The sequence below is a fragment of the Hypanus sabinus genome, chromosome 2 (genome assembly GCF_030144855.1).
Source record: "Hypanus sabinus isolate sHypSab1 chromosome 2, sHypSab1.hap1, whole genome shotgun sequence".
Taxonomy (NCBI): Eukaryota; Metazoa; Chordata; class Chondrichthyes; order Myliobatiformes; family Dasyatidae; genus Hypanus; species Hypanus sabinus.
The window spans coordinates 165,504,185-165,519,289 of NC_082707.1; the positions used below are offsets into that span (position 1 = coordinate 165,504,185).

The 15,105-nt window shown below is 38.7% G+C and overlaps 2 protein-coding genes across 4 annotated transcripts in view; one reads left to right on the top strand and one right to left on the bottom strand.

Annotated features, from left to right (window-relative positions):
• Positions 1–10,597, top strand: part of ppp1r13bb (protein phosphatase 1, regulatory subunit 13Bb) — an 83,601-nt gene extending 73,004 nt beyond the window's left edge. For both annotated transcript variants that reach the window (XM_059958520.1, XM_059958527.1), the window contains exons 15-17: positions 4,226–4,392; positions 7,681–7,880; positions 9,663–10,597. In XM_059958520.1, the coding sequence (XP_059814503.1) occupies positions 4,226–4,392; positions 7,681–7,880; positions 9,663–9,704 (409 nt within the window). In that variant the 3' untranslated portion in view covers positions 9,705–10,597. The remainder of the gene's footprint in view (positions 1–4,225; positions 4,393–7,680; positions 7,881–9,662) is intronic.
• A 530-nt stretch (positions 10,598–11,127) lies between these two features.
• The window catches only part of zfyve21 (zinc finger, FYVE domain containing 21), a 30,664-nt gene continuing 26,686 nt past the window's right edge, over positions 11,128–15,105 (bottom strand). For both annotated transcript variants that reach the window (XM_059958557.1, XM_059958562.1), the window contains 2 exons: positions 14,402–14,544; positions 11,128–12,171 (listed from right to left, as the gene is read on the bottom strand). In XM_059958557.1, the coding sequence (XP_059814540.1) occupies positions 12,136–12,171; positions 14,402–14,544 (179 nt within the window). In that variant the 3' untranslated portion in view covers positions 11,128–12,135. The remainder of the gene's footprint in view (positions 12,172–14,401; positions 14,545–15,105) is intronic.

Here is a 15,105-nt window from a genome sequence, read left to right on the forward strand (position 1 = left end):
TTTTCCAGCAGTCTGATGCCTCTCTTTTACTATTTATATATCTGAAAAATCTTTTGGTATTATTGGCTATCTTACATTCATAATTTATCTTGTCGATTAGAGCTTTATTGTCATTGCTCAGGATGAGATTGCAGTGCTACTCCATTCAGTATAAAACTGCATCCTGGCAATTCAATTACTAAAAGCACCATGACTAAAACAATGCCTGAGTTATTTAGAATGACATCTATGTTACACTGAATTAAAAACCAGCAACTCTGAAATTAAAAGAAACAGTGACTATCCCATTCAGGTGTTGCACATGCTCAGATTATAAAATACAGTGATTAAGTGCAAGATGGCATGAAGAATTAAAGCTGAAATTTAATGAACAAAGAGCACTGAAATCAAAGAAAGGTAGGTGGCTTAATTAAATCCAAATAGTACATATGCCCATTGTGGCAGATGCAATTATCAGCCGCACCATCAACCAGGCATATTAAAGTGTCCTGTAGCTGACCATCCTCCTGATAATCTGGCAAACGATGGAGCTGTTGCCTTACACCAGCCTAAGTAGACGGAGCTGTACAATTGGATTGTGCCATTCTGCTACAGCCAAAGTGGTATTCTCTGGAGCTGCTTCATTTATGCCGTATCTTTTTAAGGAGAGGAATGTTTTCTCTCCCCTGCAATTTACTATGGACTGGCCAGCATCAAATATAAACTCGCAGTCAGGAGATGAGTGGTGTCTCTTGGTTTGAGGAGTATTCACTATGTTATTGTAACCAAGTTCTGTTTTGTTTAGCTGATTCAAGTTTGGACTCTAGAACAGTTCTGTTGAGTTTGTAAACGTTTTGGGTAAATAAAACCCCTTTTTTTTCCACCTTTACCTGCTCTCCTAGTTTTCTGCTTACCTTGGTCCTTCACACCCACGTATTGCACTTGGAGATTGTCCGCAGTAACCGTGGGTGGGGTGGTCATTAAGTTGCATGACAGCCCTGGGTAAAAAGCTGTATTTTGGCTTGGATGTTCATGCAAAGATGTTTCTGCTTCTCCTGCTGGATAATAGGAGATTGAACATATCTGATAGTTGTGTCCCAAAAATCTGTATAGTGCTGATCACTCATTGAAGTGTGTTCTGGTCGACCTTGTTGCAGCTAGTGTAGCATACTGTCATGCAGTCGGTCAGTATTCTCTCTGTGGCACATTGGTAGAAGTTTAGCAGCAGCTTTTGGGCTGATTTGCTCTCATTAATCTCCTCAGATAGTATAAACGCTGCTGAGTCTTGTTGGTCCAAGAGAGTTCCTCTGTGATGTTCACTCTCAAGAACATCAAACTAGAGACCTTCTCCACTGCTTTACCAATTATGAGTAGTGGAGCTTGTTCAGACCTATTTGGTTTTCTAAAATTGATAATCCTTTTTTTTTTAATGTTGAGTGAAAGGTTATGGTTATTGCACCATTCTGACAGATTCTGCACCTCTTTTCTGTATGTTATTTGTAATTAATCCACTTACTGCAGTGGCGGCATCTGCAAATTTGATGGTGGAGTTGGTGATGTGGCGGGGCACAGTCATGGGTGAAAGGAGTGTAACGGAGTGGGCTCAGTACACATCCGTGCAGTACATTGGTGTTCTGGGTCAGGGAGGTTGGTGTGTACTTGCCTAGTCTGACTGTCTGGGTGCGATTTGTGGGAAGTCCAGAACCCAGTTGCAAATTGATGTATTGAGTGCCAGACTGTGTAATTTAATGGTCAACTCATTGGGCAGTATGGTGTTGAAGGCAGAACTGTAGTAGATTAGAAAGCATTCGGGCATAGGTGTCCTTATGCTGCAGGTGTTCCAGTACGATGTGGAGAGCGATGGAGGTGGCATCCTGGGTTGATCTGTTTGCCTTTTGGGCAAAGAGGTGCTGGTCCTGAGTAGCAGTGATGGCACTCTATGTGGGACATAACTAGCCTCTCCAGGCACTTGGCAGCTATGGGAGTGTAAGTGCAACCAGTCTGCAGTTGTTGAAGTATGTTACCACTGATTGCTTTGGGATTGATAATGATGGTTGATGTTTTGAAGCAAACAGAGATCACAACATGCACAGACCTCTGCCTCTACCAGCTAGTCAATGCAATCCCTGAGAACGCACCCATGTACGCCATCTGGTCAGCTGCTCTGTGCGCTTGAATATTGCGGAGAGTACATCTTTGGCTGTGTGCCCAGAGACTTGAGATCTTTGGGCACAGAGCTTGAAGAAAGCAACGCAATGGACTTATATCATAAATCAGCGAGTTGTTATGTCTTCCCTCTTGCTGTGAAACGGAGACATCTTTCTCCCTTATTAGGGGGAGGGAGAGAGCCTGCGGTATGTCGAATGCCGGGTAAACAATGTAGTCTTTGGAGTGCTGCAAGTCAGTGTCTTTACTGTTGCTTTTGCTGCATGTTTGAGTGATCAGTGACGGGTGCTAATGCTTTCTTTTTTGCCAGAGGTGGGGGGGAGGGGATGTGCTGTGCTTGTAGCCACTAACGCACGCGTGGGAAGGGGGAGCTGGGGGGAACTTTAGGGTTCTGATATTTAACTGTCATTCATTTTTTGGGGCACCCCTCTGTTTTCGTGGATGGTTGCAAAGAAATAGTGTTTCAGGATGTATATTGTTATATTTCTCTTGACATTAAATGTACCTTTTGAAACTTTGAAACCTTGTGTGCTCAGTGTCAGCACTGTGTCCTCCTTGGGTGTCAAGGGCTTCATCACTGGTTCATTGTCTCTGTTAAACTGAACACAGAAGCTGTTTAGTTTCTCTGTTTGCAGGCAGGGCAGGAGATCTTTCCTTAGTCAGTGATGGACCTGATGCCTTCCCACATGCGTTGGGAGTTGTTGGCATTATTGAAGTCTATTTTTATCTGTTTGTATCTGTACTTGGCAGTTTTGATGCCACTTCTAAGGTTTGACATAGCTTCGCTGTATGCTGCAGCGTCTTTAGATTTGACAGCAGCATCCCAAGCCCGAAGTTGCTTCCTGGCTTTGTATATCTATGGCTTCTGATTCAGGAATACGCGGATATTTTTATTGCTGGTGACATTGTCTGCACAGTATTTGATATAGTGCATGACCACGATGGTGGATTCTACTAAGTTAATTCTCGAATCATGCATTGCTTGGCATGCAAACACGATCCAGTTTATGCACTCGAAGCAGTCCTGAAGCTGTGAGACACCCCTTCAGGCCTTGTAATTGGTTTTGCCTTCCTTATCACTGGGGCTGGGGTTAGGAATAAATGCAGGTGGTTGGACAGTCCTAGTTGAAGGCATGGATGAGCCCTGTATGTGTCTGGTATAAACATGATTTCACATTCAGGCAAAATTTTAGAGAATACAGTCTTAAGACTGGCTTGTTTGAAATCACTGGCTGTGATGAAGGAGCATCAGTGTAGGCAGTTACATCATACAGTTGTGCTAATGCTAAATTCATGTTGGCTTTTCTCTCATGATTGCTTTTTTTTATTTGCTACTGTTGGTTTTTAAAAGCTTCCCTCTAAATTTTGCCATTCTATGCCCTCTTTTGTTTTTATGCCATCTTTAACTTCCCTCGGCCATAGTTGCCGCTGCCTCTTTAGATGAACTGACCTGGTGTCTTCCAAATTACATCCAGAAACTCCAGCCACTGCTGCTGTACATCATTCCTGCTAGTATCCCCTTCAAATCAACATAGGCCAGCTACTCTCTCACGACTCTAGTTTGCTTTTACTCCACTGTAATACCAACACATCTGAGTTTTGTTTCTCTCTCAAATTGCAGTTTGCATTCTATCATATTATGATCATAATCTCCAAAGAGTTCCTGTACCTTAAGTTCCCTAATTCAAATCAAATCTCACATGCACTTATTTAATTAAAAGTTGTTCTAGGATTTGCATGAAGTCTTTAAATAAACTGAGAATATGTCCTATAAATTGTTGAGTAAAATTCACAGAATTGTTTTTCTGGAGCAAAAGCTAGCATTACTACTTTTTCCCCAAAGTGGTATTTCCTTACAAATCTAATGATATTATCTCTACCAAAGAACTGATTGCACATATTGGAGTGTCTCTAGCTGTGTTATTTTAACAATTGGGAAAGCGGCTCCTGTGATTTAAACAACTATGCTTTTCTATATATGAAAGGGTGATTTTCATAATTCTAAGATGTATGCTTAACAGCTTGGCTTCTGAGTGACTTTTATTTTGAAGATCATCTCAAGTAGACTTTATTTTTTCAGGACCCCACTGCACTGTGCTGCTTCATGCAACAGTGTCCAACTCTGCAAGCTCCTTGTGGAATCTGGTGCTGCTATTTTTGCCACTACAATTAGTGATGTTGAAACAGCAGCAGATAAATGTGAAGAAATGGAAGATGGTTTTGTACAGTGCTCGCAGTTTCTTTATGGTAAATATAATATCTGAATTTTGTGCATCTCTTACAAAAATGTATCACTTTTTTTACTCTAATAACATAAGCCATATATAATCTGGCTCTATGCAGGTCAGAAATAGAACTAATTAGTGACGATGAGAAGTCATTGACATAAAGTATATAAGGTTTCTCTCCACAGGTGCTAATTGACTTGTGGAATATTACAGTATTGGAGTATCCATTGTTTTATTTTTGACTACTACTGCATGTTGATGGATACAGTGATACTTTTCCTTATTATTTTCCCAGTCTCTGCTTTTGATGATTCTCTCAAGCTTGATGTGTTGAGAATTTGTCATTTAGAGCCACATCAGTGTCAGATGTTATGTTTAAGAAACCAGTACACAAGCTATCTCTTCCATTTATTTTACATGTTTGGCTTATAGTAAATGTAAATGAGTTATTAATGGAAAGGTCATTTGATTCCAAACGGTGGGAGAGTCTCTCTGGTGCTTCTTCCTCCCTCTTCTCTCCCTTTCCTGTTTCCCAACCATGGTTCTCCTTTCCTTGCCCTCTTCCCACTCTCAGTCCACGATAGAGACCATATCAGTCTTAGATTTATCATCAGTCACATGTCATGAAATTTGTGTTTTTTTTTGTGTGGCAGCAGTGTAGTGCAATGGATAAAATACTATGGTACTATGCAAAAGTCTTAGGTGCCCTAGCTATATATGTGTGCCTAAAACTTTTGCACAGTACTGTATATTAGAGCTATATACAGCAGTTTATAGATTCCTTAAATGTGAAGGTTTGCCTTGAGTCAATGATTACCATAGAACACTACAGCACAGTACAGGCCCTTCAGCCCTCCATGTTGTGCCGACCCATATAATCCTTTTTTTAAAAAAAAGTACTAATCCCACACTACCCCATAACCTTCCATTTTTCTTTCATCCATGTGCCTGTCCAAGAGGCTCTTAAATACCCCTTAATGTTTTAGCCTCCACCACCATCCCTGGCAAGTCATTCCAGGCACTCACAACCCTCTGTGTTTTTAAAAAAAAAAGAAAAAAAAAACTTACCCCTGATGTCTCCCTTGAACTTTCCTCTCTTAATTTTGTACATATGCCCTCTGGTGTTTGCTATTGGTGCCCTGGGAAACAGATACTGACTATCCACCCTATCTGTGCCTCTCATAATCTTGTAGACCTCTATCAAGTCCCCTCTCATTCTTCTACACTCCAAAGAGAAAAGTCCCAGCTCTGCTAACCTTCATATGACTTGTTCTCCAATCCAGGCAACATCCTAGCAAATCTCCTCTGCACCCTCTCCATAGCTTCCACATCCTTCCTATAATGAGGTGACCAGAATTGAACACAATACTCTAAGTGCGGTCTCACCAGAGATTTGTAGAGTTGCAACATGACCTCTCTACTCTTGAACTCAATCCCCCTGTTAATGAAGCCTAGCATCCCATAGGCCTTCTTAACTACCCTATCAACCTGTGCAGCAATCTTGAGGGATGTATGGATTTGAACCCCAAGGTCCCTTTGTTCATCCACACTCTTAAGTAATTAACCATTAATCCTGTACTCAGTCTTCTGGCTTGTCCTTCCAAATTGCATCACCTCACACTTGTCTGGATTGAACTCCATCTGCCATTTTTCTGCCTAACTCTGCAGCCTGTCTATATCTTCTTGTAACCTTCGACCACCTACAGCTCCATCCAGAACTCCTCCAATCTTTGTGTCATCCGCAAACTTATTCACGCATCCTTCCACCTCTACATCCAGGTCATTTATAAAGTCACAAATAGCAGGGGTCCCAGGACAGATCCCTGTGGCACTCCACTAGTCACCGACCTCCAAGCAGAATACTTTCTTTCCACAACGACCCTCTGCTTTCTTCCTTTAAGCCAATTTTTTATCCAAACAGCCAAGGTTCCACTTATCTCATGCCTCGTGACTTTCTGGATGAGCCTCTCATGAGGGACCTTGTCAAATGTTTTGCTAGAGTCCATGTAGACCACATCCACTGCCCTACCCTCATCAATTTCATTTGTTACCTCTTCAAAAAACTCAATCAGGCTCATGAGGCACAATCTTCCCTTCACAAAGCCATGGTGACTATCCATGAGTAGACTGTACTTCTCCAAACTCTCATAGATCCTATCCTTAAGAATCATTTCCAGTAGTTTGCATACCACTGACGTGAGACTCACCGGTCTATAGTTCCCAGGTTTCTTCCTATTACCTTTTTTAAACAAGGGAACTACATTTGCCATTCTCCAGTCCTCCGGCACTTCCCCTGCAGCCAAAGAGGATTCAAAGATCATGGCTAATGCTCCTGCAATCTCTTCTCTCAATTCCCTCAACAACCTGGGGTGTATCATATCTGACCCTGGGGATTTATCAATCTTAATGTTTTTAAGAAAATCCAGCACTTCTTCCTTAATCTCCACACTGTCCAGAACACAGGCCTGCTCTACTTCGACCTTATCTTGATCAAAATCCTTTTAACTTGTGAATACTGAAGCAATTTAGGACCTCCCCAACCTCCTCCGCCTCCAGGCACATGTTGCCCTCTTTATCCTTTAGCTGTCCCATCTTCGTTCTCGTTATCGTCCTATTCTTCACATACTCATAGAATGCCTTGGGGTTCTCCTTAATCCTACATGCCAAGGCCTTCTCATGCCCCCTTCGAGCTCTCCTAAGTCCTTTCTTTAGCTCCTTCCTGGCTACCCTATATTTCTCATAAGACCCTCCTACTTCCTGCTTCTTACCTCTAACATATGCTTCCTTTTTTCTCTTGACGAGTTGCCTCACGTTTCGTCAGCCACAGTTCCCTTTTCCTACCATTTTTTCCTTGCATCAGTGGGACAAACCTATCCTGAACCCAGCTCAAGTGGTCCCACATTACTTCTGTGCTTTCCCCTTTGAACATCTGTTTCCAATTTACTCTTGCTAGTTCCTGCCTCATCCCTTCAAAGTTGGCCCTTCCCCAGTTAAGCACTTTACCATTTCGTCTGATTTTATCCCTTTCCATAGCTATGCTGAAGCTACTTGGTGCTTAAGCTGTGAACAGTTGGTTCTTTCTTTCCTTAGACCATGTAATGGATTGCCAGTTGATGACAAGCTATTATTTAAGCAGAATTCTCTCCCTTCATTTGTTACTTTCCAAGCCCAGACTTTAAAACTTTTGAAAAGATCAAAAATAAGCTTGATCTTCTAGACAGAGCTATATAGCAAATATTACGTACAATAACCTGTGTGTGTTTGCCTTCATCTAAGATGATCAAGAATTATTTTCTACCCACAATAGGAGTGCAAGAAAAGATGGGTGTCATGAACAAAGGTGTTGTTTATGCTTTATGGGATTATGAAGCCAAGAACAGTGATGAATTATCATTCCACGAAGGAGATCCTCTGACAATTGTGAGACATAATGATGATGTTGAACCAGACTGGTGGTGGGCTCGTTTTAATGATAAAGAAGGTTATGTTCCTCGTAATCTGCTTGGGGTAAGCATGCCTTAAAATCTTTCTGATTCTATAATTTTTAGATGTTCTCAATAAAATATATACTCGTGGAACAAAAATAAGCAAATAGTACTAATTCATAAAAGTAGTTTGAGGCAAGTGGCCCCATTCAAACATATCTTGCTCTCAGCCCAGCATAGACTTGTTTAACTTTAAGTGTGGTGTACTCTAGAATTAGGAAGAAAGCAAATTTAAGAAGTTTAGTGATTACATTCTTTTGCCTCCCAGTGTAACGTAAGAACATCAGAAATAGGAGCCGGTTAGGCCAGTCTGCTCTTCAGAAGCCTGCTCAGCCATTCAACAATATAGTCGATCTTCTACCTGGAAATATTTTACCTCCCAAATTTCTTAGTTCCTCTAGCATCTAAAGGTAGCAACTACAGTCTCTGTCTTGAAAGAGATCAATGACTGAACCTATGAGGGTAGAGAAATGTTTCCTTATTCCAGTCGTAAAGTGCCTATCTTTTAATTAGAGCACTGTGCCCTGTAGTTTTAGACTCCTTGGCCAGGAGAAAGATTGTTCAGTTTACTAATTGTGTTTTGCTGAGGTAGTCTCTAACTTTTCTAAACTCGAGAAAGGGCCGAAGATACTCAATATGACAGACCTATCATCCCAGAAAACAGTACATTGCATCTTTGTTCAACCCCCTTCTACAATAACATTTTTTTTGGTCTTGCTTTTTTTTTCCCCCAATATTGCCTGAACTCCAGGAGTGGTTTCACTGGAGCCCTATATTACTGCAATATGTTTGCTCATGTACTCTGCAATTAAAGGCCAAATGCTATTTAGATTATTTAACTGCCTATATTGGGCTTTGGATCAGTTGAGTTTCAGAGAGGTCAAATACTAATAGTACTTTTGGACAGGTACTGATTTTTAAAGACTTAATTCTAAGAACAAAAATGTGAGATTGCAGGAAAATTGAATTGATGCTTTTGGATGATATAACTTTATAGTGAGGAATCAGAGTTCCACTGAGATCCAAATCTGATCAAAAGAAAACTACTCTAATTTTTTTGTAGATTTTAGCCAATAGTTTTGATCATTTGTTAGCTATAATAAAAGAAAAAGTTTCCTTGATGTACTTCAGTGCATTTCTTTTTGACTTGCCTCAAGTCAATCTTTCTTGTTAAGATTACTTAATTACCAATTATAACAAAATGGAGCCAAAAATTGATATTAAGCTTAAGTGCTAACTTTCGAATTATCCTACATCAAATTTCATAGTGGTCATTGTTAATACTGTGCCACAGGCCTGATTTGCTGTGATATTTTTGTCAGGGGATAGGGATGAAAGACAGTTAATAGAGGGGGAATAAATTTTTCACACAATTGTTACTTCACTATTAGCCCTGTATGTTCTGTAATGCACTGAAGTTCACCAAAAAATTTTGGTGCCTATATTTTAACCAAATTGTGTCCTGCTTACACCATACTCAACTGATCTATAGTGGTGATCTACATCTCCGTTTAGTTTAAATTCTCATCCTTGTGTTTGAATGCCTGTTAAATCTTACTCCATGTGTAACTAACTTCAGTCCTCTACACATCTAAGAATATATTTCTTCTAGACTCTTCTGCCGTTTCTTCAGACGTCCATAAGTTATTAAATTCTCTTCCTAATCATTTACCATTGGATATTAAAGACACATTAAAATTCCAAGTTGCTCTCTGATCTAGAACAGTACCAGTACAGCTTGAAGTGGTAAAGAAAATATATTGTAGGCAATAAAACCAGTTGTTAACCTTTCTTTGTTTTACAGTTATATCCAAGAATAAAACCTCGACAACGATCTCTAGCTTAATCATTTCGCCTTTCCGATCAGAACCTGGAACAGACACAACACTCCTCATATTGGGGGTGTCCTCCAACCAGAAAGAAAGTAGATATTTATGTGCTGTGATTTGGATATGCAGTAGTTTCCTTTATGGTGCTTTTTCTTTGAACAACACCTACATATACATGCTGGTGTGTGCATGCACACAGCCTATTTGCTTACACTCATGGACACACAGTGGTAGAGTGACCTTGTCAAGAAATGGTATCAAAGAAAATGTTTCATACAAACCTGGTTTCAGAGAGAATTTTAACTTATAGAATGGCTGTGTGGATGGACTTGGATTTAATTTGGTTTATGATACAACTGCAAGAATTTTGGAATGTATGCTTGAACATGAAGGAAAATTTAATATTATAATTGAGACAATGGCTTTTGCAAGATGTGTACTGCCAGAATTGTTGAGGTAAATGAAGTGTATGTGATTAATGGAATGGTGTATGTGATTAATGGAATGGATGGGAGAGGAGCACGAGAATATTGCAAAACATTAACCTATGTTGCCAATGGAAATAATGCAATAACTTACCCAATGTTTGTTGCAGAACACTACAGCACTTGTTATAAGTATTCAAATATTTCTATATTAAAAGAGCCTTATTTTTTCCAATAATATTTCTTTGAAACTTTAGCTGCAGTAAGCTTAATCTTTGGCCTGAATACCATGTTCCAGATTTCATCATTTAAGTTGTTAACTGAGCACTGTAGTATTGAATGTAAATATTGTGATGTATAAGATTTTAACAGTGAGCTATTATGTATGTGACAACTAAATTTTTCATAGTTGATAGTAATGCACTGCTTAACAACTGTTATGTAAACACAATAAAATACAATGGCATGAACAATAGTGTATCCAGTTGATTCATTTTGATTCTAGTTTGCTATGGCTATTTCAGGTTTTTAATTGATAGTCCTTAACTGAACACTGGATTGTTTGGAGTTCAAAATAAGGTTTAATATCACCAGCATAAGCCGTTAAATTTATTGTCCTTCTGGCTGCAATACATAATGGAAGAATCATGAATTACAGTATGTATATACTAGATTAAATTAGTGCAAAAATAGAAATAGTGAGATGGTGTTCATGGTTTAATGTCCATTGAGAAATCAAATAGCAGAGGGGAAGAAACTGTTCCTGCGTCATTGTGTGTGCCTCTCCTTTTCCTCTGAGGCCACGATAGTCTTTTGTCGTGTTTTTAAATCAACCAGTAAAATAAATAACTATTTAATTTTGCTCAGCATCAAAAGATTTCATTACAAAGCCACAAAGAAACTGCTCGTGGGAAATGTGCATGAATACCTCTTTCAGCTATTTAGATGGGCCAGTTGCTTTAGCACTCCCAGTTGTTTGGCCAGAAGAAAGAAACAAGATTAACTAATCACCCCAAACATGAATGTTTTTTTTATTATACAGAAGGTGCTTGAAACTGACCAAAGATTAGATATTTATCTAGCATGAATACAAACTTAAAATACAATTTCAGTCCAGGTGAATCCTGTACATAACCAGAACTTAAATTATAATATTTGGTCCAGAAAGCTTAACAGCTGGTCTGCTTTCCCTTCTTTCTACCCACACCCTAGGTTGCATCAAATACAAATTTCAAATTCAGACTCTACATGCAATACTTGAGTAATCAAAGAAATAAAAAGTTAGGTTTATACACAATGTTCAGTTTCCAGAACATTCAACAAGCTGGTATAGTATTATCTCATCTGCAACTTTCAGTACTTCAAAAGTGACTTCTAACAATCCAGTTTTTTTCATGCAGTTGCTACAGACTTCACATTAATAACCAATAACTTTCTGAAGACTATCAACACATAATTGCAGGAATAAGCAGGGTTATGCAAAGCATCCACAATGGGGGAGGGATTTCCTTTGGTATATCAATTAAATTCTAGGGGAAGGGAAAGCAACAATATAAAATCCAAGCAAAACAATGGCACTTTGTGGGCTTCAGCATTTCCTGCTATTAAAATTAAATGTAAACATTTTCAATCTTCAGTCACAGGTCAAAACTACCTGCTAAATACAGAACTGAAGTCTACACAATTTTCTACTTTTGTAATTAGAATTTTATACTTCAACATTAATATAATATTTGCAAAATACTGCAGTGCAGTTCTCAGTTAATGATTAAAAAATAGATTAATATTTAGCAAGTTTAAATGTAAGGTTACATTTAAAACATTGTAAATTTATATTGCACTATACTGAATATTTAAATGCACCAAAAATAGTCCTGAAATTTGCTGCATTTTTAAGTGTTTTCAGAAAAATCACTAATACAAAAGTACTAAAAACTGACTGTACACCAGAGCAAGAAAACGTATTTTCCATTCCTCTTCAGGCTGACAGCTGCATCTTTGTTTTTCAGAAATTCTGAAAGGGTTACTGGTCTCTTGATTCATACAGAAGTTTTGCTGCCTGTTGATTGAGATACAGATGATCATGATTTGTGGGATGGGTTGAAAGAATGGTACAGTTCAATTTTCACTATGCAAAAAAAAACATTGCGCTATGTACAACAGTCATAGTTGCAAGAAAATGTAAAGGTTGTTCCTTCCATTTGGTACCAGTATTTAAATACAGCTAAGGCTAGTAATATGAATGTCTCTGCTGTGCCACAAAAACAAAACCCTCAAATTGGGCAGAGACTATCAACTGAGTTATAACAATTCCTTACATATAGTCTGTCAATTTGTAACTTTAATTGGATTATAGTCTTTCAGTGGTGAATTTTGATAGCCAAATATTGGCCAGGACTCCCCCGCACTCCAATTCCTGCCATTGTATTCTTGATTATCCAGATAAATACGGCACTCAAGTAGCATCCTGGATTACATTTGCAGACTACTGGAACATGAATTACTGCCTTTTTACTTGAGTGACAATACAACTAATGAGTGAAATACAAACCCTGAAAATACAACTGCAGGGATCAAATAGCACTGTAGAAAGTAAAATGAAGTTTCCAGTATTTTCTTTTAGATCATCAATATTTTCTTGACCAGAATTATTGCTCTGGCCTTTTCCCAATTTCCTGAAAACACTTTTATACTTGTGTACTCTTCCTTTGGTGACTCCCAATTTTCCAACTAAGTGGGTAGGCACGGTAGCACCAGCTTGGAAGGGTCTGTTACCATGATGCATCTGAGTTAACTTGACTTTTCCTTTTTGAAAAACGTTTTTTTTTTTATCTTCACCATTTACTGGTGGCCTATTCTCATTCTCAATACTTCCAGCAAGCCCATGGGCTCTGTTGAATAATCTTCACATGTTATGTCAGTAGTGAGAGTGATACCCCAACATTCCCCTTCAACTTGTGGGTTCTGAGGCAGTTTAGAAGTGACATGCTACTTCTGTTTCTGTTGGGCTTTGTGTTCTGTAGATAGGTTCTCAATCCAATGACTTTCTTACTCCACTGACTGAGAACATTCCAATCATTCTCAGGGCTTTCCCAAATGTATGTTATAGCCTAAATGCTAGGAATTTCAGTCTGAGAACAACCCTATTAGTCTGCTTATGTTACTAACTGATTCTGGAAGCATAGTAGAGGACAGATTATTGCTGTACAGTACTGTACTGTGCATTTGGTATTGAATTTATCTTCAAATTGTTTTTCCTCAATGGCCAAAGAGTTGATGTTGAATATCTTCAATGATGTCTGCCTTCAAGGTGTCTTGAGGTAACAGACCAGATTTGTGTTTCTCAGGTTAATTGCAGAATTTTGTTTTGCATCTTTTCCATACTTGGCACTGAAGTCACCCAAAGAGATTTAGGACCGGAGGACACAGCCTTGTAATAAAAGGGACATCCCTTTAGTCTAGATGATGAGGGATTTATTTAGAGCATGGTGATTCTGTGGAATTCATTGCCACAGACAGCTATGAAGACCAAGTCATTGAATATATTTAAAGTAGTGGTAGGTAGGTACTTGATTAGTAAGGGTATCAAAGGTTATGGGAAAAAGGCAAGAGAATGGGGTTGAGAGGGACAACAAACCAGACAGGAATAATGGAGCAGACCCAATGAGCCAAATTCTGCTCGTACGTTTTATGGTCTTGTGATCAGTTTGCCTGCCACACCAGAGGATGACTTCCTTCCACTTATTGCCCCCACCCCTCACAAACTCCACAAGATCAGTATAGCTTCTAGGGATGTGGCATTTGCAGTCCAACCTCATTCTTGTTAATAAGGTTTCTCTTCTCGTTTGCCCCTCCAAAAATGCATGTCACCTTTAAGAGACAAGCCACCTCCTGCCTGTCAACATTTACTTTGCCAAGGCTTTTGCAATCTCTAACAATAAAACAGTCAAAATTATAAATGTTATTGCTATCATTGGGTATGTTCACCTACTACTTTTCTAAAGTTGGCTAATAAGGAAACCATTGAGGAGTGGGCTTTAATTTTGAAATGAGACTAATTATGTCCTTTCAGATTCAGAGATTACAAAATGGAATAAATAGGCAATATATTCCTTATGTTTAACCATTTGACAGATATTCCCCTACATCCTCTTGCCTTTAATCTTAAACTGGATTTTACATTACCGTCATTACAATTGTAACTTTATTACTTATAGCAAAATAAATTATTTGTTGCAAATTAATGGAAATAGTCTTTTGAATATGCAAAACATATTATTAAACTTCACCTTGTGCATAGCAGCCAGCCAACCAACAGCCATCTTCTTGTTGCTATTGAAATCATCAGATGCACTTAACTTCAGCTGTTTTGGTTCCTGAGACCCCAAAATTTTGTATTGGATCAGCATCCCTGTGGCACGAGTATTGCCACCTGAAATTTACAGATTAAAATAAATTTGGCTGAAAAGTGAATTGCTAATCAGGCTTGCATTATCATATTATGCAACATAGCAACTTCTCCAAAAAACTTCTCCCCTCCAGGGATAAAATATTACTAAAATTTCCTTTCGAGGTAATTTCTATTTAAAGCTTGCATGAATACTTCCTTTGCCTGTTGTGCTAACTACCCTCGCCCACCATACACCAGAATATGAAGACAAAAGGGGGAAGAAACAACAATTCCAGATCGGAAACTCAGCACAGCTGTATCCTCTGCCTTATGGCTAATGCTTCCTGTGATACAATTCATATCCGTTTTATATTCCTTTAACTCAAGTTTGTCATCCTATATAGATTTAGAAACTTCAAAATCAGGATTTAATACGAATCTAATTTAAATATGTCATCGAATGTAATAAAATATGTCATTCAGTTACTGAATAGGTACAAAAATTTGGTCAGATTAATCAAATCTATCACAATTAGAGCAAGTATGAGTTTACAGGATTGGGTGACTAAGAACAAGACTGCAAAAAGTAAAAAAAAAGTAACA